This window comes from Perca flavescens, chromosome 12 (assembly GCF_004354835.1).
Source record: "Perca flavescens isolate YP-PL-M2 chromosome 12, PFLA_1.0, whole genome shotgun sequence".
NCBI classification, from domain to species: domain Eukaryota; kingdom Metazoa; phylum Chordata; class Actinopteri; order Perciformes; family Percidae; genus Perca; species Perca flavescens.
This window is the reverse complement of record NC_041342.1, coordinates 14,009,712-14,033,331: the sequence shown is the minus strand read 5'-3', so window position 1 is coordinate 14,033,331 and position 23,620 is coordinate 14,009,712. Positions and strand designations below refer to the sequence as shown.

The 23,620-nt window shown below is 40.5% G+C and overlaps 2 protein-coding genes across 5 annotated transcripts in view; one reads left to right on the top strand and one right to left on the bottom strand.

Moving 5' to 3' along the window:
• The window catches only part of LOC114565297 (dipeptidyl aminopeptidase-like protein 6), a 74,387-nt gene extending 58,030 nt beyond the window's left edge, over nucleotides 1-16,357 (top strand). For both annotated transcript variants that reach the window (XM_028593251.1, XM_028593252.1), the window contains exons 8-26: nucleotides 2,387-2,507; nucleotides 6,895-7,049; nucleotides 8,800-8,897; nucleotides 9,044-9,170; nucleotides 9,298-9,336; nucleotides 9,558-9,665; nucleotides 9,751-9,842; nucleotides 10,472-10,519; nucleotides 10,626-10,738; nucleotides 11,520-11,567; nucleotides 11,696-11,794; nucleotides 11,925-11,994; nucleotides 12,856-13,050; nucleotides 13,154-13,208; nucleotides 13,339-13,441; nucleotides 13,560-13,615; nucleotides 13,746-13,818; nucleotides 13,936-14,009; nucleotides 15,035-16,357. In XM_028593251.1, the coding sequence (XP_028449052.1) occupies nucleotides 2,387-2,507; nucleotides 6,895-7,049; nucleotides 8,800-8,897; nucleotides 9,044-9,170; nucleotides 9,298-9,336; nucleotides 9,558-9,665; nucleotides 9,751-9,842; nucleotides 10,472-10,519; nucleotides 10,626-10,738; nucleotides 11,520-11,567; nucleotides 11,696-11,794; nucleotides 11,925-11,994; nucleotides 12,856-13,050; nucleotides 13,154-13,208; nucleotides 13,339-13,441; nucleotides 13,560-13,615; nucleotides 13,746-13,818; nucleotides 13,936-14,009; nucleotides 15,035-15,181 (1,821 nt within the window). In that variant the 3' untranslated portion in view covers nucleotides 15,182-16,357. The remainder of the gene's footprint in view (nucleotides 1-2,386; nucleotides 2,508-6,894; nucleotides 7,050-8,799; nucleotides 8,898-9,043; nucleotides 9,171-9,297; nucleotides 9,337-9,557; nucleotides 9,666-9,750; nucleotides 9,843-10,471; nucleotides 10,520-10,625; nucleotides 10,739-11,519; nucleotides 11,568-11,695; nucleotides 11,795-11,924; nucleotides 11,995-12,855; nucleotides 13,051-13,153; nucleotides 13,209-13,338; nucleotides 13,442-13,559; nucleotides 13,616-13,745; nucleotides 13,819-13,935; nucleotides 14,010-15,034) is intronic.
• Nucleotides 16,358-17,404: 1,047 nt separating this feature from the next.
• The window catches only part of arhgap21b (Rho GTPase activating protein 21b), a 37,028-nt gene continuing 30,812 nt past the window's right edge, over nucleotides 17,405-23,620 (bottom strand). For all 3 annotated transcript variants that reach the window (XM_028592611.1, XM_028592612.1, XM_028592610.1), the window contains exons 22-24: nucleotides 23,251-23,356; nucleotides 20,599-20,630; nucleotides 17,405-20,490 (exon numbers count right to left, since the gene is read on the bottom strand). In XM_028592611.1, the coding sequence (XP_028448412.1) occupies nucleotides 18,913-20,490; nucleotides 20,599-20,630; nucleotides 23,251-23,356 (1,716 nt within the window). In that variant the 3' untranslated portion in view covers nucleotides 17,405-18,912. The remainder of the gene's footprint in view (nucleotides 20,491-20,598; nucleotides 20,631-23,250; nucleotides 23,357-23,620) is intronic.

The window sequence follows — 23,620 nt, the reverse complement described above, 5'->3', positions numbered from 1 at the left end:
TGCATAGCTTATTATATGTGTTGGCTAAACATTAGTGTCCTGCTGTTTCAGCAAATTACTTAGCCTTTTTTTTTAAATGAAATCATGTATTTGTGACACGTTTCTAAAGATTTACATCTTGTGTAGAAACCAATGGGTGCCTTAGATCCTTATCAGATAAAGTAAAGAGAAACAACTAAAACATTGTTAATTTGGTCTTTTCATGTGATTTGTTGACAGTAAAAAAATATGAGAATGACAGACTTATCCTTTGATGAGCTTAAAAGTGCCATTGACCCAAGCACCTGCTAATCTATTATTTTATTCTCTTGCCTACTGCAAGACTCTGACTTAAAATGTATTTCTGTTTGAATTGCGGTGATTAGACAACAGACCCCATGTTTCATCAGCTATTACTTCAAAGCTCTCTCTTCCTCCATAATTGCTCGTATCATTTGCTTTAAATCACAGATACATTGCTGTGAGAAAATATTAAGATTTCAAGTGTGCGATGAGACTTTGCCTGCTGAGGGTTAAAAAGAAGATTAATTTGCATATGGTAATAGTGTACCTGATTGTTTCTTTCGCAATCCTGTTACTGTAGTTCTGGGTTTGATTAAATGAACAGCCGAGGTCATGCGAAAAAAATGAAATGAGCTTTCGTCTTTTGTCTCTGACCTGGCGAAGTTGGACGTGTTTCCTTTTTATGCACTATTTCTGAATATAATGATTTTCTAAGTTTATCAGAATTGGAGTGATTTTTAATCAAGTGCTTCGTCAGCACATAAAGATGTGTTTGTGGCAGTATGGTGTGTGCAGTGATGCATCAGATGTAGTGAGAGGAGCAGGGAGATGAATCCTGCTATACTTCCCTCATTAAGCCGCAAGCAATTACTCTACTGTGACAGAGCAATCAGCAAGGCTGGGTCGTCACACACACACACACACAAACACACACACACACACACACACACACACACACACACAAACACACAAAAAACAGGTTGTATTGACACAAAAGAGAAGGGGGAAGAAGTAAGTGATGGATTTAAGAGAAAAAATGAATCATATGACAAAATTGGGCAATATTTCACAACTAGAAACACACACATTCCTGCCATTCGCGCTCCCCAGGTATCTTTTCTGTTGCTACTTTCATCTCTTTATCCTTTTGAAATTACTCTTTTCTAGCCATTTGCTTATTCTCTTTGTTTTTTCATCTAAATACCTTGAAAATTAAAAAGTCATTGAATGAGAGATAATAAGTCAAGAAATTGACACAAGCTTTTCAGAAACCATTAAGGATAATGTATGACTAAATGTTATAATGGGTTCTGTGCTGACAATGAGAGACTTTATGTTTCTCTTTTAATTACAGTATTTGGTGTTAATATTGTGAAGTTGAATCAAGATTTTGAGGTTGAGTTTTGAGGCAGCTTTGGCCAAGATATAATTTATAATAATGAGAATATTGAGAATTACTGTATGTCCTGTGGCGGTTTTGCAATTTTTGCCAACCACTGGCTTCCTTTGCTTTTCACAGCCCTGCATTGATCAGTTTGCCTCAAATGTTGATCCCACAGTATAAATCTTTGATTTTCTCAACAGCAGCAACAGATCAGAACAAAAGGAGCCATGTCTTTTTCTTTTTTGATTCTTGTGCTGGCGATTTGAAGCTTAGATTTAACTGAAGAGGTTTCAGCTGACAGCCCAGTCACACCAACACGGCCTGTGCTTCAGATATCAATCAATCCCGTATTCATCTCCCTTATACTGGCATCAGACGAAGAAGCGAAAACACTGAAGTGGATAGACAGAGGGTTTTAAGTGTCGCACACTCATCTGCCCGCGGTGTGTCTTAATTCCTTCAGGCGATGCCATCGTTGCTGCTTAAATCAACAGTCTATCCTGCAGTTTAGCTCAGCCATCGCCCACCCTCAGGAGACAGCATAATGTCTCAATAAACACGGGGAAAAAAAGATGTGTGTATGTGCCTGTGGGGCCTCAGACAGCTCCAGCTCCTTGATTAGCAACAGAATTTCATACTGCTTTGGAGAGGAATCTAGCTCAAACTGTAATTAGGCAAATATCCGTTAATAAAGTGCTTAAGGCAGGTGTTGTCTGACAATGTATTAGCTTGTAAGTGTCATTGAGTGAGTGTTTCTATCTGGATTAAGATAAAGTGGTTTTAGCGTAAAGGCTCGTGCTGTGGATAGAAAAATAGATGTGAGACGCAGAGGCAGAGAAAAAGTAGTACCAGCTTTGCACCACAGGATGTAGGTTCAAGCCTAGCATTACAGTAATACACCACAGACTGTATGTAATACACATAAAGATTCTAGGCTACATACAGTGATACAGTAGCTCAGAACAGATACAAATGATGGTTCTGCTTTTCTCTGTCCAGATCTTCATATTTGAAAACAACATTTACTACAGATCAACAGTAGATAACCGATCAATCCGCCTGGTTTCCACTGGTAAAGATGGAGTCGTCTTCAATGGCCTTGCTGACTGGCTGTATGAGGGTAAGACAACTGCAAACACAGTTTCAGCAAAACACAACAAAGCCCAGGATGATATTATGTCCCCTTATTTCCATTTTGCAAATAGTGGACTTTCTCCAAAGCTCAAAGACAGAGTAGGGATTTCTGTTAAAAATATATTACATGGCCAAAAGTATGTGGACACCTTGTATGTGATTGGACTTGTGATATGAATATATCATTACAAAAATCATGGCCATTAACATGCTATTATCTTAACTTTTCACTCTCCTTGGAAGACTTTCCTCAAGATTGTGGAAACTGATATGTATTTGCTAATATTTAGTCACAAGAGCATTAGTGAGGTCAGACGCTGATGTTGGGTGGGGTTGAGGTCGGGTTTCTGTGCATGAGATTCAAGTTCTACCACACCAAACTCTGAAAACCATATCTTTTCAGGCTGCGCTTTGCTTAAAGGCATTGTTACATGGAAAAGTAAAAGCCTTTCCCAAACTGTTGTCTAAAATATCATAGTTTGTAGTTTGTGTTACTACACTAGTATTCTATCACCTCTTAAGTTGATATAGCAAATGTGTTAGCATTACCATTCATTTGAAGTCGTGTTTTGTCTACTAATATTCACTGCTAAATGCTCGACTATCTTCACCAGCTAGTCGCCATCTTTGTCTGTTTGCTGTTTGGGGAAATATAGAATTGGGTGATAACGGTGGGTTTGTCACTACAAGCAACCCCTTTCATATACAAGTAGCCATGTGGTGCATTGGTAAAATGAAGATATTGATTACAGACTCTTTAATTGGATCTACGGAGACCAAACCATGAAAAACAGGGGTGTTCACAAACTTCAGGACATATGTTTTTAACTAGCTAAATTAGAAGCGCATTTTGATCCAATGTTGTGACACCTGCCCCCCACCCAGAGGCGTGTTTGTGTGCATACTTCCATTTGAAAGAGCACAGCTGGATACGTTTCATTGCCCCTCCTTCCCTAGACTTCCCATAGCTTGTCTTTGTGTTCAGGCAGTTTTAATTAATTCATGTCTGCAGCGCTGCAGTCTCACTCAGCAGATGTTTATAAGCCAGCATACTTTAATATTAGGCATTTTCTGATTACTCCATAATTGAGACAGACATTGCAATTACATACCACTTGAATATGGCTTTGTTTACAGATGCGCTGCCATGTTTGAAACAAGGTTTCCCACTGTGCATTCATTGATAATAAAATGTATAGGTTTAAGTGAAGACTTCTGTTTCCGGCATGGTTATAATTATTAATTTTGAATTTATTCAGAGAGTGGATTTGGATAATGATTGCAGTGTAATTGTATAATTTAATTGCAAAAGGCCAGTTACTATGATATAAATTCTATTAGTGCATGAATTGCTTCAGGGTCAGCTCTAATCGGTTTTTCGTTAATGGGATTATTTCTTTGTTGTGGACACAGAACACGACATGAAAGAAGTAATCAATTTTCATTACTAAAGAAAGATTTGTCCAGCTACATTATGACTGATTTGTCAGCAGATAACAGACTGTCTCACAAAAGCAGAGATTACGTTGCTTCGTCTTTTACAACTCAGTGTGTACTGTATTATTCAGGTGAGATAGGTGTGGAAAAAGTTGTCTGAATGTGGTCCAAGGTGAGGCTGCCTTGTTTCTCTCTGGTATTTAATGTTCTCCAGTCCTCAACCTTGAGTGAGAGATACAAAACTTTTTTGTGAGCTGCAAATGCTCCCATCACAGAAAGGCTGAAAAAAATCCCATTTATTGCCCTCTTAGCCTCTAAAACTCAAACTTTAAAGGGGTGATATAATGCAAAACTGAGTTTACCTTGTCATAGTTGAATTACGACAGTTCGGTGGGTAAAATAGGCATACATAGAAACTTGAACCATAGAACCATAGAACCTAGAAGTCCCATTGACACCTCTTTCCTATGCAAATCTCACAATTTAAAACTGTAGCTGAAAACGGGCGAATCTCAACAAAGCTCATAGTTGAAGTCAACTCGGTGGCTGTACCTTATTTGGCTCTAGTCTGTACCTTTGTCACGCCCCAAGATTTACATACAAACCACTGGTCTGAGGCCAGCTGGTCTTCTGAATCTAGGTCGCGCAGATCTCAGAAATTTTATACATTGTTCGTCTGCTATTTCATTACTAAATTCACTTCTGAGACTTTTTTATGCGAGCAATCAACTACACACAAATCAACAGCTCACAACGGGGTCTGTGAAGGTGGACAGGCTGACCGGCAAGGCAGACATGTCAGACTGTGGAGCTTCTGAAGTCTGACACAGTTGGACCAAATTTGCAATTAGCCATAATTTTTCGTAAAACGGCCCATATTAATGAAATAGCAGACTACAAACAATGTATACAATTTCTGTGCAGAGTGTGACGTGGTGTGCACGGAGCGGCACGGAGGGGAGGGGTGTGTGTGTGTGTGTGTGTGTGTGTGTGTGTGTGCTTCAACCAATCAATCAGTGCACAGCTCATCTAAATATTGATGAGCATACCATATAAGTGAGAAAACCTCTCTTTTTTATTCAGGGCTTTTTCACAGGGTTGCATTAGGGCCCATAAAACAGCACCTGGGCCATTTTCAGCCCAACCTATGTTACATACCCTATTAGGAGACCTTAAGGAACAGTGTGAAATACTCTATATAATCATTCTATCAGTCCTTTAAACATAAAATTTCCACTTTTAAACTTTTACACATGAAAGTGCCATATATATATTTAGAATTTGCTTGTTGCAGTCATTGAAGTTGCAGTATATCATGCAGATATTGTTGCCACTTTATCGTCCACTATTAATCCAATTTTGTGAAACATTGGGATCCTAACTCAAATTTGAAATACAGTCCTGTGGGGTTTGAACAATGCCAAAAAATTATTTTCTGTGAGGCTTTGATGTTGTTTAGAGTTAATAATTATACCTTGGTTGTCATACTATCGCATCAACAAACATGTGAGCTCTATCTTTGATCAAGAAATTAAAGATAGGGAAGTCATAGGATTGAAGTTAGGACAACTTTTAATGTTTTCCTGTAGAGCAGTGGGTTTGGGAGATGAAAGAAATAGATTTTTTACAAGAATATTACAGGAGTTAACATTTACATGTATACTTATTTCTGTGGGTTTCAGTCTGTGCATTTGCCCTTTCCAAAGCTGATGGAGGTTTAGACAGCTGTGTGTTTGCCTCTGATAGCAGTTATTGTCATGCACAGAAGACTGTATCACATCGACCTCACAGCTGATCCACAGCACTCAACACTGATAGTGTGGGAGGACAAAAAACACAAAACCATCCCATGTTTTTGTGGCACCGTTACAGGAAATATTCATCTTTTTGTCTTGTATGAATTGCAGATTACAGTATGTGTGCTATAGTTGATGTTAAATGACAGTAATCGTATTTAATGCTCCAACCTTCATGAAATAATGAATAAAATATTTTGTTGTGCTCTTCCTCGTTTATAGAGGAAATTGTGTTGACTAATGTTCTGTGGGCACAAGCCTTGAACGTCCTTAGAGTCGGCCTTAGAGTGAGAACTCAATTCAAATGTTGAGAATTCAACACTGAAGTGTTGTGTCCTCAATCTGCCTGTTACAACAGACTTCCTGTGCATTCACGATGTGAAAAAAAAGAAAAAAGTATTATAGCATGTTGAAGTCAACAATGAAATTACAAAGTCCTTGTCCTCAAAAGGTTGAGCTGGTCATTTTACCAAGAAAGGCTGTTGTTTAGATCTCCACATATAGGTACAGTAGAATGCATACTGTAAGTGCTTTTGATAGCACTCTTCTGCCCCCTGCTGGATGGAAATCACTCATCAGAAACTGCTAAATAAAGGAAACTAATCAGGAAAGCTCAAGTATTTAAACTGTCAACATGTAAGAGTAATTGGTTTGTTTTCCCTCAGCATAGAGAATGGGCCATAAATCACACATGCTACAAGTATTAAACTAGTGTCTGTTCAAATGGTGACATACTGGAAATGTCTTTATCAGTGTCAGAATATAATAATTACATAAACACCAGCTAACAGAAAAGCTGCAGATAGAACATTGCAAACCTTTTATGTGAAGCATTTAGGGATGTGGTGTTGTTTCCAAAGTTAATCTGGTCTTTGGAAAACATCAGGTTAATTTGTTCCACATCTTCAAAACTTGTATTCTGGTCTTCGGTTTCATGCATGCTTCACAATGTTATCTAGTTAATGTAGATTATTGGTTTACATATAAAAAAATACTACAGATTAATATACACATAATCAATAAAAGATTTGAAGGAGAAATGAAAAAAAAAACTCAGAGGGGCTTAATCTGGACACTCTCCAATGCATACTCCAATTAAAATAGAAAGAAACTAAGAATCTGTTTGTTTTGTTTTTACAGAGGAGATCCTGCAGACTCACATAGCCCACTGGTGGTCTCCAGACGGGCTGCGTCTGGCCTACATGACCATCAATGACACGCTGGTGCCAAAGATGGAAGTTCCCTTCTTCACAGGAACGCCGTACCCCGCCACCTTGGAGTATCACTACCCAAAGGCAAGTCTGCAGCCACAATCTCACACCGATCATCTTAACTTGCTCTACTTTTTGTTTAGATTCTCATTTTGTTGTTTCTTGTGTGACCTTTTCTTTCTTATGCATATTTTATTAGCATTGTTGGGGGGAGCCTGAGACCTAAGATTTTAATTGCTAACGACGGCTATCCTGTAATTGCTTTGCACATGATAAATAAAAACCTTGAACATTTATTAAAATGGCTATAATCAATGTCCACTGCATGATAAAACATTTTTTTATAATATATTTTTCATCCAGATGGTTAGAAGAGTCTTTGAGATTTCTTTTTTTGGTGTGTTTTTCAACAACCAACTGGATTTTTAAAACATTGCTGTTTTTATTTTTTTATTTTAGAGAAAACAATGGTTTCCTTTTTGGACCATTTATGTATGATTTCGTACAAAAAGTTATGCACACTAAAATGTATGATATACGAAACTAGGAGACCTCCGACTGGTCACGTGACATCGGCTACAGAGCTCCGTGCTACAGAGCGGCAGTTGCTAGTTTAAGCCGCTACAGAGCTTCATGCTGCCGACTACAGTCCTCCGCATTGAGCTCTGTCTTGTCGAGTTGGTGGTTCAGTTACCCGAGAATGTGACTGTGAGCCAGGTGCAGAGCACCTTTTTTGTCTGCTCTGTCAGGTCAGCGGTAGTTGGTGGTTCAGTTTACACCAGAATAGTTGACTGGGTACAGAGCACAGTGAGCAGCTAGTCGTGGTGCCCCGTCAGCTCCGCGGTTGGTGGCCTAGTAACCGCAGAATAGGTGTGCGCTGGGTACAGAGCACCGTGAACTGCCAGTCGTGGTGCTCCGTCAGGTCAGCAGAGTTGGTGGTCTAGTTACCCCAGAATCGGTGACTGTGCGCTAGGTATAGAGCCCCCCGAGCTGCCGGTCGTGGTGCTCCGTCAGGTCAGCTGTAATTGGTGGTCTAGTTACACCAGAATAGCTAGGTGACTGTGCGCTGGGTACAGAGCACCGCAAGCTCCCAGTCATAGTACACCGTCAGGTCAGCGGTAGTTGGTGGTCTAGTTACCCCAGAATCGGTGACTGTGTGCTGGGTATAGAGCCCCCCGAGCTGCCGGTCGTGGTGCTCCGTCAGGTCAGCTGTAATTGGTGGTCTAGTTACCCCAGAATCAATGACTGTTTGCTGGTATCGTGCTGGCCCGCCTATATCAGATACACCGATGTGATTGGTGCAGCTCGGCTACAAGGGCATAGTTAATGAACATCGTTACTCAATGCCAGAGTGACTTGCTGAGCAAATTCAAATGTGCTCTCGCGAGAACTCTTTTGTTTTCCCTGGGAAGCAAACTCCGCTGCCTGGCTTGTAAATCCTGTATGTTAACGCCCACCCATCCTCCCCGACCACTTTCCTATGCGGCCAGCCGCGTTCTTATACAGCAGCAGTCAATGTGGTGCACACAGCAACAAAAAAAAACATGTTAATTATATGAATTACAGTGCTTAACTTTCAGAACAGGCTGGGCTATACTATTAACTAAAGAGAGGCAAGGAATGGAGGTTACTGAATGACTAAAAAGGCAAACAACCTAAAAGGTGCCCCAAAATGCCCCAAAAAAACACCATGTTGATGTTGTTATGCATAGAGGACTTTGATAGATAGAATGTGTTTAACTATGAGGACAAGAGAACAGAACAAAAGACAATTCCTTATTGTCTGCAACTGAAATCCAGTCTGACCTATCTAGTGTCCTCTTGGACCTTGCAGGCTGGGGAGGAAAACCCTGTAGTGCACCTGTCAGTGGTGAGCCTCAACGGTCCTCTGCACACTGTTGTGATGAAGAAACCTGATGACCCCAGAATAGGGTGAGTGACAGCCCAACTGTGCCTTATTATTGTGTATGAAGGAACAAGCATCAAAAATTGTCTAGAGTAATTGCCACCTACTACTAAGGTAGTCGAGACAGAGGTCGTCAGTGGTGGTGATGTAATCTCACTTTCTGTTTTTCCAGGAGGGAATATTATATCACTATGGTAAAATGGGCTACCAGCACCAAACTGGCTGTCAATTGGCTAAACAGAGGCCAGAACAACTCTATCCTGACACTGTGTGAGGCTACAACTGGAGTCTGCATTAAGGTGAAACAGTCTGCAAATGTTCTTTGACAAAGTGTGAACTTTGCTGTCAGTGTGTATTTTGTGTTCAGGATGAATTCATAGATTCAGAAAAAAAACAACATTTAAAGTCCTATTCCTTTTGTTTCAGAAACATGAGGATGAGAGTGAGAGCTGGTTGCACAGACAGGTATGTGATGAAAACACTGATTCCCTGTTGTTGTGTAGTAGTTAGTAAAAAACACAGACAGTGTTTGTTTCCTGTGTCGGAGCTTGAACGAGTAAATAACAGGTTGTGATGACCCAAATCACAGCTGTGATGATGTTAAGTACAACAGCACTCCCTCTCATGTGACATTGCTTAAATACAAAAGCCCTGCAGGTACATTTTCTTTTCTCTCCTTTCTGCAGAATGAAGCACCGCTCTTTTCCCATGACGCACACAAGTTCTTCTTCACCAGAGCAATCCCTCAGGGTGGGAGAGGAAAGTTTTTCCACATTTCTATGTCCACCTCTCTGGTAAAAATAAATGCAGAATTATCCTTATGATATTTGTGTTGAAGGTTTGGCACAGTGTGCTTAACGTCCCTTTACTTTATTCTAGCCTAACACGAGCACAGACATACTTCAGTCCCTGACCTCTGGAGACTGGGACGTCACCAGCATCTTGGCCTACAATCATAAAAGGAACCTCATGTAAGACATGTTGATGTTTTTTTAAAGGTCCTATGACATGCTGCTTTTTGGATGCTTTTATATAGGCCTTAGTGGTCCCCTAATACTGTATCTGAAGTCTCTTTCCTGAAATTCAGCCTTGGTGCAGAATTACAGCCACTAGAGCCAGTCCCACAATGAGCTTTACTTAGGATGTGCCATTTCTGTGTCTGTAGCTTTAATTGCTATTGAGGAGGAGAGAGGAGGGGCAAGGTGGTGGGTGGGGGTGTGGCCTTGACCAACTGCCATGCTTCGCTAGTTTTCAAGCCATGATGTCTCTCTCTCTCTTTCTCATGGGTGCCAAATTCTCTGGGCGGGCAAAGCAGAGAAAGGGGAGGTAACCTTGCTCCTTATGACCTCATAAGGAGCAAGATTCCAGATCGGCCCATCTGAGCTTTCATTTTCTCAAAGTCAGAGCAGAATACCCAGGGCTCGGTTTACACCTATCGCCATTTCTAGCCACTTGGGGACTATAGGCAGGCTGGGCGAACTCATATTAATGTTGATAAACCTCATAAAGTGAATGTTTCATGCCGTGGGACCTTTAACAGCCAGTGCTGCAAAATCATGGCTGTTCTGTTACTTGATGGTAATGTTTAGATGTTTTCCAGATACTTTCTAAGCACAGAGGACGACCCCAAACGACGGCACTTGTACAGGTTGGATTTTCCCACAAGTTATACTTGTACTATACTTATACTATATACTTATACTGCAAGTGCTATTTAAGGTATACAATGATGCTCACTCAGTGCCGTCCCACAGTGCTGACACCATCCCTCCGTTCAACCGCTGCTGCCTGTCTTGTGAGTTCAAGTGTGGCTATGTGGAAGTTTCATTCAGCCCCAACATGCAGTACTTCTTACTCAACTGTAAAGGTGAGCATCCTGGACCTTGAACCTCTTGTCAAAGCTGTTTTTAGAACCGCGGACTGAGAGTGCTTTACATCCTAGCACTCCTGAGAATGAAAGTCGTCTGGGGGAGGCAGAAAGCCACGTTCAGTAGAAAGCATAACTGAATTAGTGTTACATGTCAGGTTGAGAGCTTATATCGAACTGGACATTAGCAGATAACCTCAAACCTCTGCTGGATCCCTCTAATTAGCCACAGAAATAAATGTATTGTCTGACTGCAGGCCAAGAGTAATGTGAACACTACTGAGCTGCTGGCAGCTTCTTTTTTACTATTTGTCATATGAAAATGCAGTGTGTGGTTGTTTGCTAGATATTCATTGTGTTCCTTAGAGACACTCTGCCATTGTTTTTTTGTGTTTGTTTTTTTTTTTTTTTTGTGGCTTCATCACAGGGGCACAAAATCACAGTTTCTATAGAGTCTGATTTGTTTAGGAGGCTCACTCCAGAGAGAAAAAGTGCCAGTGGCTTTCTTCATTAATTGGATCTTTGGAGAGCAGCTCAATTGTGAAATAATAAGCTACTTCCTCATGGGACGGAAGTAGATTATTAACTGCAGAGCTGGCTGAGAGGGCTGTTTCTGAACTCTGTTTGAGATGAGACAGGGAGATGTTTCTGTTGCAGAGAAGGATTAGGTTTCAGATGCTTGATTACTGGTGTGGTGGTCTTTTCTCAGTGCCTTGTTAAAGCAAATGAACTTATATCATTGCATTCCTGTTACTGATTTTCCCTGAATTGTTTTGTGCAGGTCCAGATATACCGAGTGTGGCTATCTATAGCACAGAGGACAAACAGAGTGAGTGTCGTTTCAGTAGTATTGTCCTCATACTTCACCATTACTGTACTGAATTTTATGAATATGTTTTAACTGACTAGATTTGTCACTAAGAGATTTTAACACCTGTTTCAACTGCTTAACTGCAGAGGTGTTTGACGTGGAGACAAACGAAAGAGTAAACAACACGTACAACAACATGCAGATGCCCAGAGTGGAGTACGAGACCATCACCATAGACGATTACAGTATGTAGTCATGTGGAATTAGCAAATACTGTACACAATTACCTATGTGTACATCTTAATGAAATTACAACCAGTCGTCTTGTATTCTAAGATTCCCAGTAACCTTATCTGTTAACCCTATCTGTTGTAGCTCTGACAATGCAGATTCTGAAGCCAGCTGGATTCATAGCTACAGCCCATTACCCCTTACTGCTGCTAGTGTAAGTATGAATATGTCCCACTGTCTTAATTCCAAAAAGACAGCTTTATGAATGCAGCAATTACTGTCATTACCGTTGAAAAATACTACAGCGATTTAGTATGCATTTCCCTAAATTTGGGAGACTCACAGGAATTGTATTCAAAACCGACAGAATTGTCAAAAGGTTTGTATCCTGACTTTTACTCCCTAGCAGGGTTCAAGATCCAAAAATAGTGGAACCTAAATTCCCCATAATGCAACTCAAAAGTGTCTTATGTTGGTCCCTGGTAAGGCCAAGCTACTGCCCCCAGTTTGTAATGCAGCCTTTCTGTCATTTATTTTTGATTGTTTGGTCTATTAACCTTTAAAAAAAAGTAAGCATTTCCTGTCACAGTTCTTCAGGGCTCAAGGTGAAGTTGTCACTTTTCTTATATTGTCCAAAACCCCAGATATTCACTTTAAAATTATTTTTAAAAAGGCAAATGTTTTACATTGTTAATGACTTAAATGACTAAATAGTCACTAAAATAGTTGGCAATTAATTTTCTGTCACTCAACTAATCATTAGTTGTTTCAGCAGCACAATGTAATGCTATAATATAATTGAAAAAAAATAAAAATACTAAATACTACATTGAACTGACTGATAAGGTGGTGTTGTACTGGATTACATTACATGGTAATCTGTCGTGTAACAGTCCTTTGTTCTTATTTGTACATATTTCATTTTGATGTTAAACCCTCTATTCGGACAGTTATATAACCAACAATACTAAAATAAAATCGGTCTTCCTCTTAACAAGATTCCAATTTAATATTAATCTCTGAGACATTTGTCAGTCCTTAAAATGACCAACACATGGCTGTGGCTTTCGTACAGGGACGGTACGCCCGGCGGGCAGATGGTGTCGGAGCGGTTCCTAGTGGACTGGGCCACGGTTTTGGTCAGCAGCTTCAGCACTATCGTCATCCGCTTTGACGGCCACGGCAGCGGCTTCCAGGGCACCAACTTTCTCCACAAAGTCAGGAGGAAACTTGGAAGACTAGAGGAGAGGGACCAGCTAGAGGCACTCAGGTTAAGACTTGTGCTTTCACTGCAAGCATGACAGTAACCAAGGCCTTGGTAGTCTTTGTGTCCCAGAACACTGAAAGTTTGACCAGTTTTCTTTTATTTTTAGGTTCATATCTAAAGAGCATTATATTGATCAGAGTCGAATGGGAGTTTATGGAAAGGTAAGGACAAGACAACACACTCAAAGAGGCTTCTGAGATACAGCAACTGCTTCACATTGAAATTATTATCATGAATTATAATTAATTAGACTTCTTGATGTGTTTCTGTGTCTCCCCTACCTTTGTTCAGGCCTATGGAGGATATTTAGCCACAATGCTTCTGAGCTCTGAGGAGTTTAACCAACTTAAATGTGGAACAGCAGTCTCCCCCATTACAGATTTCGAGCTCTATGGTATAACTTTCCACATATTTTTTTTGTTATGGATGTGTTAAAGATGTCATGCTCTTGGGACAGTGTTTGAAGGGGCTCAATTTTTCTAACTCAGTTTTTCCTCTTTTCTAAATGGCAGCATCTGCATTTTCAGAACGATACCTCGGCTCAAAGACAGATTCCCGAGTATATACGGTAAAGTTTTAACGTTTCAGTCTCCTTATCCAAATAACGCAGCAAGATGTTTAGCTCAAATGTACAGGGATGGAGTTAAGGGTTATTATTGATGACATATATGCTGGATATCCCTCTCTCTTTACTTCAGATGGCAAATTTAGCACACAGAGCAGGTCAGCTTCTGCAAAAGCAATACTTGATAATTCACCCAACTGCTGACGGTAACAGACATGTTTTATATATTATTTCTCAATACTGCAGTGAGTAAAACACTAACAATGTAACTGTGACCACACCCTAATGTGCTGTCTCCAATCTTATCATCTCCACTACCACAGAGAAGGTTCACTTCCAGCACACGGCTAAATTTATCAATCATTTAATCAGCGAGAAGGCCAATTACACTCTACAGGTGAGTTTCTGAAATCCCTGGTATACCTGACAAATGGACCTGTGTATAACTGTGATTTCATTTGACTGACTCAGACTGCTGAGTTGTTGGCTTACTATACTTTGACTTTTAATGACATTATATACTACGACTTTTTATGACATGCTATACTATTACTTTTTATGATTTATTTTATCACATACTATACTAAAACTTTTGTAAGGATTTTTTTATTTCAATATACTATGACTTTTTTATTACATACTATACTATGACTTTTTATGACATACTATACTAACTACTTTATGACATTTTTATGACATACAGTATTATACTATTACTTTTCATTACATTTTTATTACATACTATATTATGACTATATATTATTTTGGCATACTATGACTTTTTATGACATACTATACTATGACTTTTATGAAATTCTTTGACATACTATACTCTGATTTCTTTGGCATACTATACTATGACTTTTTATGACATACTGAGTTTTTGTATGACTTTTGTTATGACATACTATACTATTACTACTATGATACTATATATCATACTATAATACAATATATTAGGATGTCTTCTATGAGACATTTCTTGGCATACTATACTATGATTTTGTATTACATACTATACTATTACTACTAAGATACTATATATTTATCGTAATATATTACGATTTCTTGATGATTTCTATGATTTTGTTATCACATACTATACTATGACTTTTTTATAAACTTTTTATCACATACTATACTATGATTTTTTATGATTTGTATGACACTATAGTAGTATTTTTTATGATTTTTTTATGACATACTGACTTTTTTATGACGCACTATGCTATGGTTTTTTAAGACATTTTTGCCATACTGTACTATGACTTATGACATTTTTTTCATGACATTCTATACTACGACTTTTAATAAAATACTTTACAATGACTTTTTTTGTGATATACTCTACATTAAGGTTTTTATAACATACTATACTATGACATACAGTACATTAATCCATTCTTGGATATTTATCTACAGATTTACCCAGATGAGGGACACTTCCTACACAGTGACGGGACGCAGCAGCATCTGAGCCAATCCTTGGTCAACTTCTTCGAGGTGTGTTTCAGGGTGCCAGAGATACTGACGGACGAGCAGCAGGAAGATGACGAGGACGACAGTTAAACCTACCCCTCTGAGCAGCGCCCAGCCACCTACTACAGCACAATATGCAACAGGTCTTTCTAAACCCAGTCAACCCACACCACCTGCTGTCCATCCAGATTTTAGCTCTACTCTGAAGCACAGCACATGCATGTGCAAAAGGGGCCTCAGCCTACAGCCCCTCTCCTCACATCATGCTGGATGCTGGTCAGAAAGACAAAATAAATCTCAGATGTGGACAGTCACATCTCTCTCTCTGCTATTAAAATATATGGACTATTACTCCCTCTGGTGGACAAATAGAGGATCAACGTAACAACCATTGAGCAATGCGTCTCCATTTCAAACCAGACATATTTATTAGGCGCTTTGCAGCACAAAATATCCCCTGTGAAGATTATTATGTTGAGATTTAACTTTGGAAAGGCCACCAGTTTCTGATAACCTTGCCAACCAACTTACTGATTATTGTGTTCATGAGAATGATTACTGCTACTTGTTTCTCAGAATTTCTCTGTTCAGTGTCGTGTCTATGAGTGGATATCTGGCTGCATCAGTCCGTAGTTGCTTTACAAAACGAAGGCACAATGTTTAACTTGTGTTGTACTTTAAAAAAAAAAAAAGTGTCTATACAAAAATGGTATGAAATCTTATTTTCCTCATAATTCTGAATTGAACTCTTGTTCTTTTAGTCACTGTGCCTTACTGTGGGATAAATGCTAATGATGGGAGCCCACATGACACTGAAAATGAGTGAATATGGATAGGCCTTGTCTGAACTGTGGACTCGAAACAAAAGTTAATTTTCCTCAAATAGTAGCAAGTTATTGGTATGGGAAGTTTAAATTACAAGGAATGTCACTATTATCTCCAAACAGGGAAATAAGTGAAGACTAAATAATTGTATGGCTTCTTAAAAGATGGCATTATACGGAGAAAAATGTAAAGAGTATTTAGTTTGCAAATACAGTTCTTGATATTTACCTTCCAAACTGACATACCAGTAAGTTAACTATGCTGAATTTTCATTATTTTGTGAATTACTTTGACTTGTGTTTAATGGCTTGACTCTCTCCCAATGTTCTGTTAGTATTCAGTGGTTTCTAGTCAGCTGATGTACAAAGTGTATAAATTCTTATATTGTTTAAAGTGCTCATATTATGCTTTTCCCCTTACCTTTATTTGTGTTATATATCTTTTTTTGTGCATGTTATAGGTTTACAAAGTGAAAAAGCCCAAAGTTCACACTTCATACTCTGCTTCTGACTAGCTGGCAGTGCTTACCTAGCTACTGCGCATGTGTAACTCCCAATAAAGATGGAATAGAAGTGTGATGCCTCACTCGGTAGATAAAACAGAGAGATCAACACACAGGGTGAAAAGAGGAGCTGCAGGATTGTGCAGTATGACAAAAATATGTTTTTTGAATATTAAACCATGTAAACCTATTCTGGTACAACCTCTAAATACAATTATGAACCTGAAGAGGAGCATAATATGAGCACTTTAAAGTCGTTATGTTCTATGTGAAACTTGTATATAAAGCATTTTGAAATGTATCGTTGGTTGGCTTCATTCATCACTTTAGTGTGTTAACCATCAAAGTATGTGACTGCTGCAACATTTGACCTATTTTCCTTATGCCAGTATGCCTTCTTGTGTGCAGTAGCCTACAAGTATTGCAGTACAACAGAGGGCTGAAAAGCTTTTCCTTTGGAAGCAAAGAAGGGCTGTATATTTTGTTGTATTGTTACTTTTAAGAAATTTCACTCTGTGGCTGGGTTGGTTCAGTGGTAGAGCAGGCGCACATATACCGAGAGGGTTATGCCTCGACGCAGAGGTCCAGGGTTTGAATCCGACCTGTGACAAATTTCATGCATGTCTTCCCTTTCTCACCTAGCTGTCCTGTCAAAAATTAAAGGTGGAAAAGTCCCAAAAAATAATCTTTAAAAGAAAAGAAATTGCACTCAAACGTACTTAGATAAAGTACTTAAAACTGTAACGCAGTAATGTTTACTCAAACGGGAAAGAGGAATGATAAAGAAATGTACGATATCTGATAGACCCAATAAACACAAAGTGAAAACAGATCTCTACAATATAAATTAAACAAATTACAGTGTCAAAATAGCCACATTACATCTAATTTGATTCAGCGGATTCTATTATGGCCTTTCTTTGCTTACATACTCACTACTGTGATGCTTTTCTACAGTGTGGTCAAAAAATAAACATACAAGACCATTTGCCATTGACAAAATTTATTTCCAGTGTTTCAGGAGACTGTGCACACACCTCTAACAATCAGAGGAACACAGCATTGGTACAAACGGTCCAGCTCAGTCAACGTTTCCTCATGCAGGGACCTCTCTCGTAAAAGAGAAGTACCAAACTTCCCACAACACCCACACCGGCCTCATCATCATCTCACAATACTGTACTTTAATCCTGCAATTTGATGGAAATTTAAAAGTAAAGCAGCTAAAACATGGCATGTATATGTACATTTAAGTTACTTATTTTTACAAGGAATATTTAAAATTCAAGTTCTGTTAAAATCAAAAAATGATAAACAGGAGAAAAAAAAATGTATAAAACATGTTAAGACCAGAGTGGAATGCCTAAGGAATGGAAGCTCGGCATTTTGTTACATAACCTGTAGAATGACTGAGAGTCGACAATAAAAATGTCATTCACAGTAACATCTTTGTGTATTTCAACAAAGACAATATGGCACCCTTAACAATTCATTGAGAGGCACTTCCTATTGTGAAAAAACATGATTTTCTGATTTGAATACCCATTTTCTTTTTCATCCAAAGTTTTCTTCCTCAATGCAATCTACCGCCAGCCATTGACAGATGTGTGAACCACAAACACTAAAACCACAGCATAACATTTGCATTAGAGGGATGTTGTTCACTGCTCTTTAAACCACATAACTGGGATGAATAAGAACTATTTCCATTTGCATAAGTCCAGTGTCTCCTCGTCACCCTTTGTACCTTTGGAAAGGCCCCTTTGACAGCAGAAAGCTTGTAGGCAGTCCAAACACAGGCTGTACCAAAAACACAATTCAAGTACACAGAAAAATAGGGATATGTACACTTTAGAGTGAAACACAAGCATCTAAAGCTTTTAGTCAGTATTACAGCAAGCATGTCTGTACATTCTTCATTTGGTTACTTAGAGACTCACTGACTTTGAACATCATAACTTTCTTTACACAAAAATAGTTCCTCTGCAATACTAAAAACTTTACTACTTTCTATTCATTCTAAAAGTCAGTTCATCCTTAAAGCCACTAAGCTAAACCTTAAGTTAAACAATCTTAACTTGAGTGTTACTGTTCACACTTCCTTGCACAGACTTCACAGGCTCATTGTTTCATGAGTGACAGGTCCTCTCCATCTTCAGCACAACAGGGATTTGTATTAGGAGGGAGGATATCCTCCTGCTGCGCCATCCCAAAGTCATTTGTCATTTTAAAAATAAAAAATAAAGAAATAAAAGGGTATAAACACCATTTTTGTTTCATGCCTTATACATGAGCAAGATCAATGATCCCTGTGTGCAGTAATTCTCTTTTCACAAGCAAGCACACCAGTTACAGACACGCACTCCACACAATTTTGTACAACATGCTCATTCACTAACATTGGTCACACAACAGATATTATACCGACAGACTCCCAAGTACGTACACATCTCACAGATGGAGAACATACACAGTCAAACACGACCAACACTTCTTACAAGTACTGATAGAAGCGCGAATGGACCACCTGGGAATTAGTGAGTTTATGTGGGTGAGCGGTGGCCGAAAGGCTCAGATTCTTACTCTGGGGAACATCCCCGTTGAACACTTCAGCTGGACGATGTGGGAGTTCAGAAGAGGACGAGGCTCCCAGGTTCTGGGACATTGCGCTGCACAGCCCCCCCTGCTGTTCAGAGAGGTCCACGCTGACCTCTGGATTGCTTGTGCGGTGGCGCTCGCGGGCGATCCAATCCCTAATGGAAAAGTCCTGAGAGCTGCACTTAGGCTTCAGCTGGTCCACAGCTGACAGCTCCGACCGAGAGCCTGAACCGATGCCGACATGCTGCGACCAGTCTCCCAAAACAGACAGCTCTGCAAAGTCCCTCTGACCGCCCATGGTGTGTCTGCGTCTGATGTTCTTCTTCTTCTTACTGCGGCCCTCCGGGGACCGGCTCCTCTGGCTGCCCACGCCAAACATGTCATCCACAGACATTCGCAGACGCACCTTCAGTCTGTCAGTGATCTTCAGCTTCCATGCAGGCTCTGCCTTATCTAATTCGCTCCGAGACGATGAGCTGAGGCTGCCTGTGGAGCTGCCTTTGGCTGACCCCATCACACACGACAGCCTGTTGGAATCTTTATCGCTCCAAGCTCCATCCAGTGAAGACTCGCTGACAGTTTTCTGTTGAGCGGCTTTCTTTCTGGAGAGTGTATCACATTCGATGAGTCTGTGGGAGGGGAGGGGTCGAGGAGCTTCCTGCAGTTCGCGCTGATCAGTTTTTCCGACCGTAAACACCGAGAGGTCACTCTCACTGTCCGTCTCCATCGGCCTTCCCTCGCTGATGAGCTCGCTTCTCTCGTCGTCTGCATCGTCTCCACCCCTGCTTTCCGCCACAGACTGCACTTCAGGACTGAGGGTGCTGAGCTCTACTCCAGTCAGGAACGTCATGGAGGAGGTGGTGGAGTAGTCCGAGGTGATGGAGCAAACCTCCGCTCCCAACCCGCTGGGGCCGGCTTCTGGACCCAGAGCCACGGTCCTGCTCCGCCTCACTCTGGGCACGGACGCCTGGGAGCTGGTGCTGTTCATCGTACCGAGGTCGGACACCGCGTCGTCGTAGTTGGAAGGCGGGTCTGACAGAGAGGACTGGTGAGCCATCTGCATGCGGTAGCTGAGGTTCGGGGAGTGGGGGGGCGAGGCGTACGGGGAGCCACTTTGAAGGGTGGCGGAAATGTGTTCTGCAGGCAGGGGGGTAAAGGGCTTCATCAGGCTGCTGGAGAGACTCTCCTTCCTGTTTGTTTTGTCAAGCTGTTCCTCAGAGCTGTTCCTGTGCTCGTCTTTCTCACTGGTTTCATCCGTCTCCCCCTCCTCCTCGGTCCGGCTGTCTGGGGACCACAGAGGCTGCTGCTGCTGGCTCTCCTCCGGGAGCTCCTTCTTGGGGAACGCAGCGTCCAGGTCGTCGTCTGAACTGCTGGGATGAGCTTTGTCCTTGGGCTTCTTACGTTTGCGGCTGGCAAAGAAGGAGGAGCGCAGCATCTCTTTGCTACACTGATCCTTCCCCGAGCCCCACAAGCCCTGTTGATACAGAACCAAGACTCGTCAAAACCAGACTGAAGAATATAAAAACACTAAAGAAGAAGGAATGAATGATTTATGTTACAAAACGAAATAAGAGGACATTACCTTTGATTTGGAGGAGTCACTACATGCTGAATCTGTATCAAAGAGAAGAGAGTCGTTACTAAGAGTCTGCCAACCCTCGGACTTGCTTAAAACAGTCAACAAGATAAAGAAAGAGAAAAGGCAGATTAAAAGTTTGTTTCAGAGTGAAACTGACAGATATGAGGAGTATAATGAGAGGAGCTGAATGAAAGCAGACGACACATTTTCGGCTCAGAGAGAGAGACAGGAGAACGAGTAACCACACTAAGCAGTATATGGATAAGTGGATCAAGCGGCAGAAGAGGCCTAAGATGAAGGGTGAGAGGTGAAAACCCAGCAGTAAACCAAGACACAAAAAGCGGCTCATGCTCATGTATCGATGGAACGACGGCACATCACGGACAAACACGTCAGTCACAGAGCATCACATGTAGCCACCAACCAGCTGTAGGCATTCTTTCCCAACTCAAAGACATCACAGAGGAGAGAGAGTGATGAGTTTGCTCTGACTTAAGGGGCCTGAGCTGAACAGATCAGTGAGTGTATGTCGTGGTCGATACAGATGGCGCAGGCAAGCCTTAGAATAACCTTAATGTAAGAAAGATTGCTCTTACTCCAAGCTAGATTAACTCCTGCGGGGGGCCTTTAACATGTAACCTGTCATCCTCAACAACATAAAAGGCAAATCAAATCGAGTACACAAACGTTTCTTGTCTCACTTTGCAAAAGGAGAAAACACACAAACTGCAGCTAACAAAGATGAACAGACCAATAGCCCTTTTCAACCAAATAGTTACAGGAACCATGGAGCCACAAGAACTAAACTCAGGAACTGAAAGTCCCTTTCATTTTCACTGCAAAAACCCTGAAGATTAGGCGGATTTGTTCCTTAATGAATATAAAGAATGCTGTAGGGAAGTTATACGAGCCACAGGTTGGCGAATAATCTACATTCAGCACTGATAGTTCCAGCGCTACTCCTGGAACAGAAACTTTTTTTGACACCAACAACTACGACAAAGTAACTAAATTTAGTCATTGTATCCTCTGGTCAAAAAGGTTCCTGGGCTCCTGAAAGAGTTCCTGCGGTGGAATCGGGCTATTAATGATCTTATTTAGGTTTAAACTGTGTGTGTCAGGGTTGGGTAGGGGAACAATGTGAGGGGCGAGTTAGTGATTGATGTAGGTGTTATACATTATGTAACAGTAGGAGGCGAGGAAGTATGTGGGAATATTTGTCTGTACTTGAATGAAGGCAAAGATCTTGAAATAAAAAGGCATCACAGACAACAAATCAAAACAAAAAGACAAGAGTAGACACCTGAAACTAAAAACTACCTTACCGCGGCAAATAGCACTACATCTACATGCTTGGAGTCCCACCCACTGCTATATGACTGCATGTGTGCCTCTGCATCAACAAGTCAATACATATTCATTGGTTGTATGTGTGGGTTTGTTTTGAGTGTAAACGCGTGTGTGCTGGGGAACATCCAGCTCAGTCCCACCACTACGACCCCACCCTCAGACATCATGACAAGATTATGCCACATGACCGGGAGAGAACCTGAGGTTGACCGTACCATGCTACTTGTCCTTGCGATCAGCTTTAGAGACAACAAGAGACAGCAGAAGGGCTTTCAGAGAAAGTACAGCAGCATTGCTCTGTATCCCTCAATTTAGGGTATTGGTTTAAATATGAGACGTGCACACCACAGGAAAAATGACAAACATCGACTTCTCTTTCTTTCTTTTTTATCTTTTTTCCTCCTTTCGCCCAAATTTAAAAGAGCTGCGGGTTTCTGCAGACTAGGCAGCTACACTGGGCACAACACTCGTCCTTCTTCCTACAGTCCCAGCTGTCCATCACTGACATAACAGAGTCCATCAGTGACATCATCGAGTGATAGACGCCGCCCACTTGGCCTGTGTCAAGATTGGGTAATGTGTGAGTGCTGGACAGGAATGGGGGAGAAAAACAACACACTACACACAGAAGGGCAGAGGTCAGAAGGGTTAAAACTTCCAGCTTTTCTTTATTTTTGTTGGTTAGATTTTCTTTGGGAAAGAACATGCCGGGATTATGTGAGAGACGAGGAGGAGGGGAAGAAAAGAACTGAAAGAAAAGGAGTCGTCTCAACACAGGTAAAGCACAGGGAGAAAAAATGACTTGAGCAGGAGAAAATAAAAGAGTAAAGCAAAGAAATGAACGAAAATAAAAGTTGGACAATTTATCGCTTTGGGCCAAAAAATGTGAATAGCGAAACAAAAACTAAGGCTTTTATCCAAAAACAAATTAATTAATAAAAAAAGGCTCAACATACTGCAAGGTATTTTTCAACAATTTTCCAATGGTTAAACCACCAACTGTATTAATTGAAAATGTACTGAAAAAGCTTGCTTTAACGGAAACCAAAAAAGAAATTGGCAGACTTTTTTGTTGTTGCTCAAAACACTTAAAATTATGGAAAATAGGTGTTAAAAATTATGTTAATTATTTTAGCATTAACAATTGACACACTGCTAACATTTCTAACAAATCTATTGCACAAATATTTTTAACTTTTTTCTACTTTAATAATATGACTGAAATATGTTATTGCTGCCATAATAATATATTTGCTGTGGCGATGCTGGAGCGCTTCTCCTAAGAGATAACCCTCTCAGACTTACCTGAAACTTCGCCCGGTGAAGCTGCAGTCCGTCCAATGTTGGAGAGCAGGTGGTCGATATTGGGCACAGGCTGAGACTGCACTGTGCTTTCCTGCTCAGCTGTGGTCTGGAGCCGCACATGGAGGGAATGTGCACAGTTTAAACAAGAACAGAAGAGAAAGCCGAGAGAAGATAAGTATCTGAACACAACACATCATTGGAAAAAAAGAAAGATAACCACAAAAAGGTGTGAGATGTGCATTTTATCTAAAGCTGCATTAATTCATTGAATTGACTCTGTTCTGGTCTCTACCAATATAGTAATTTGAGCCATTTCTCATATTGATTAGTGCAGCTTTAAATACCTTTATCAAATAAACAGCATTAAGAG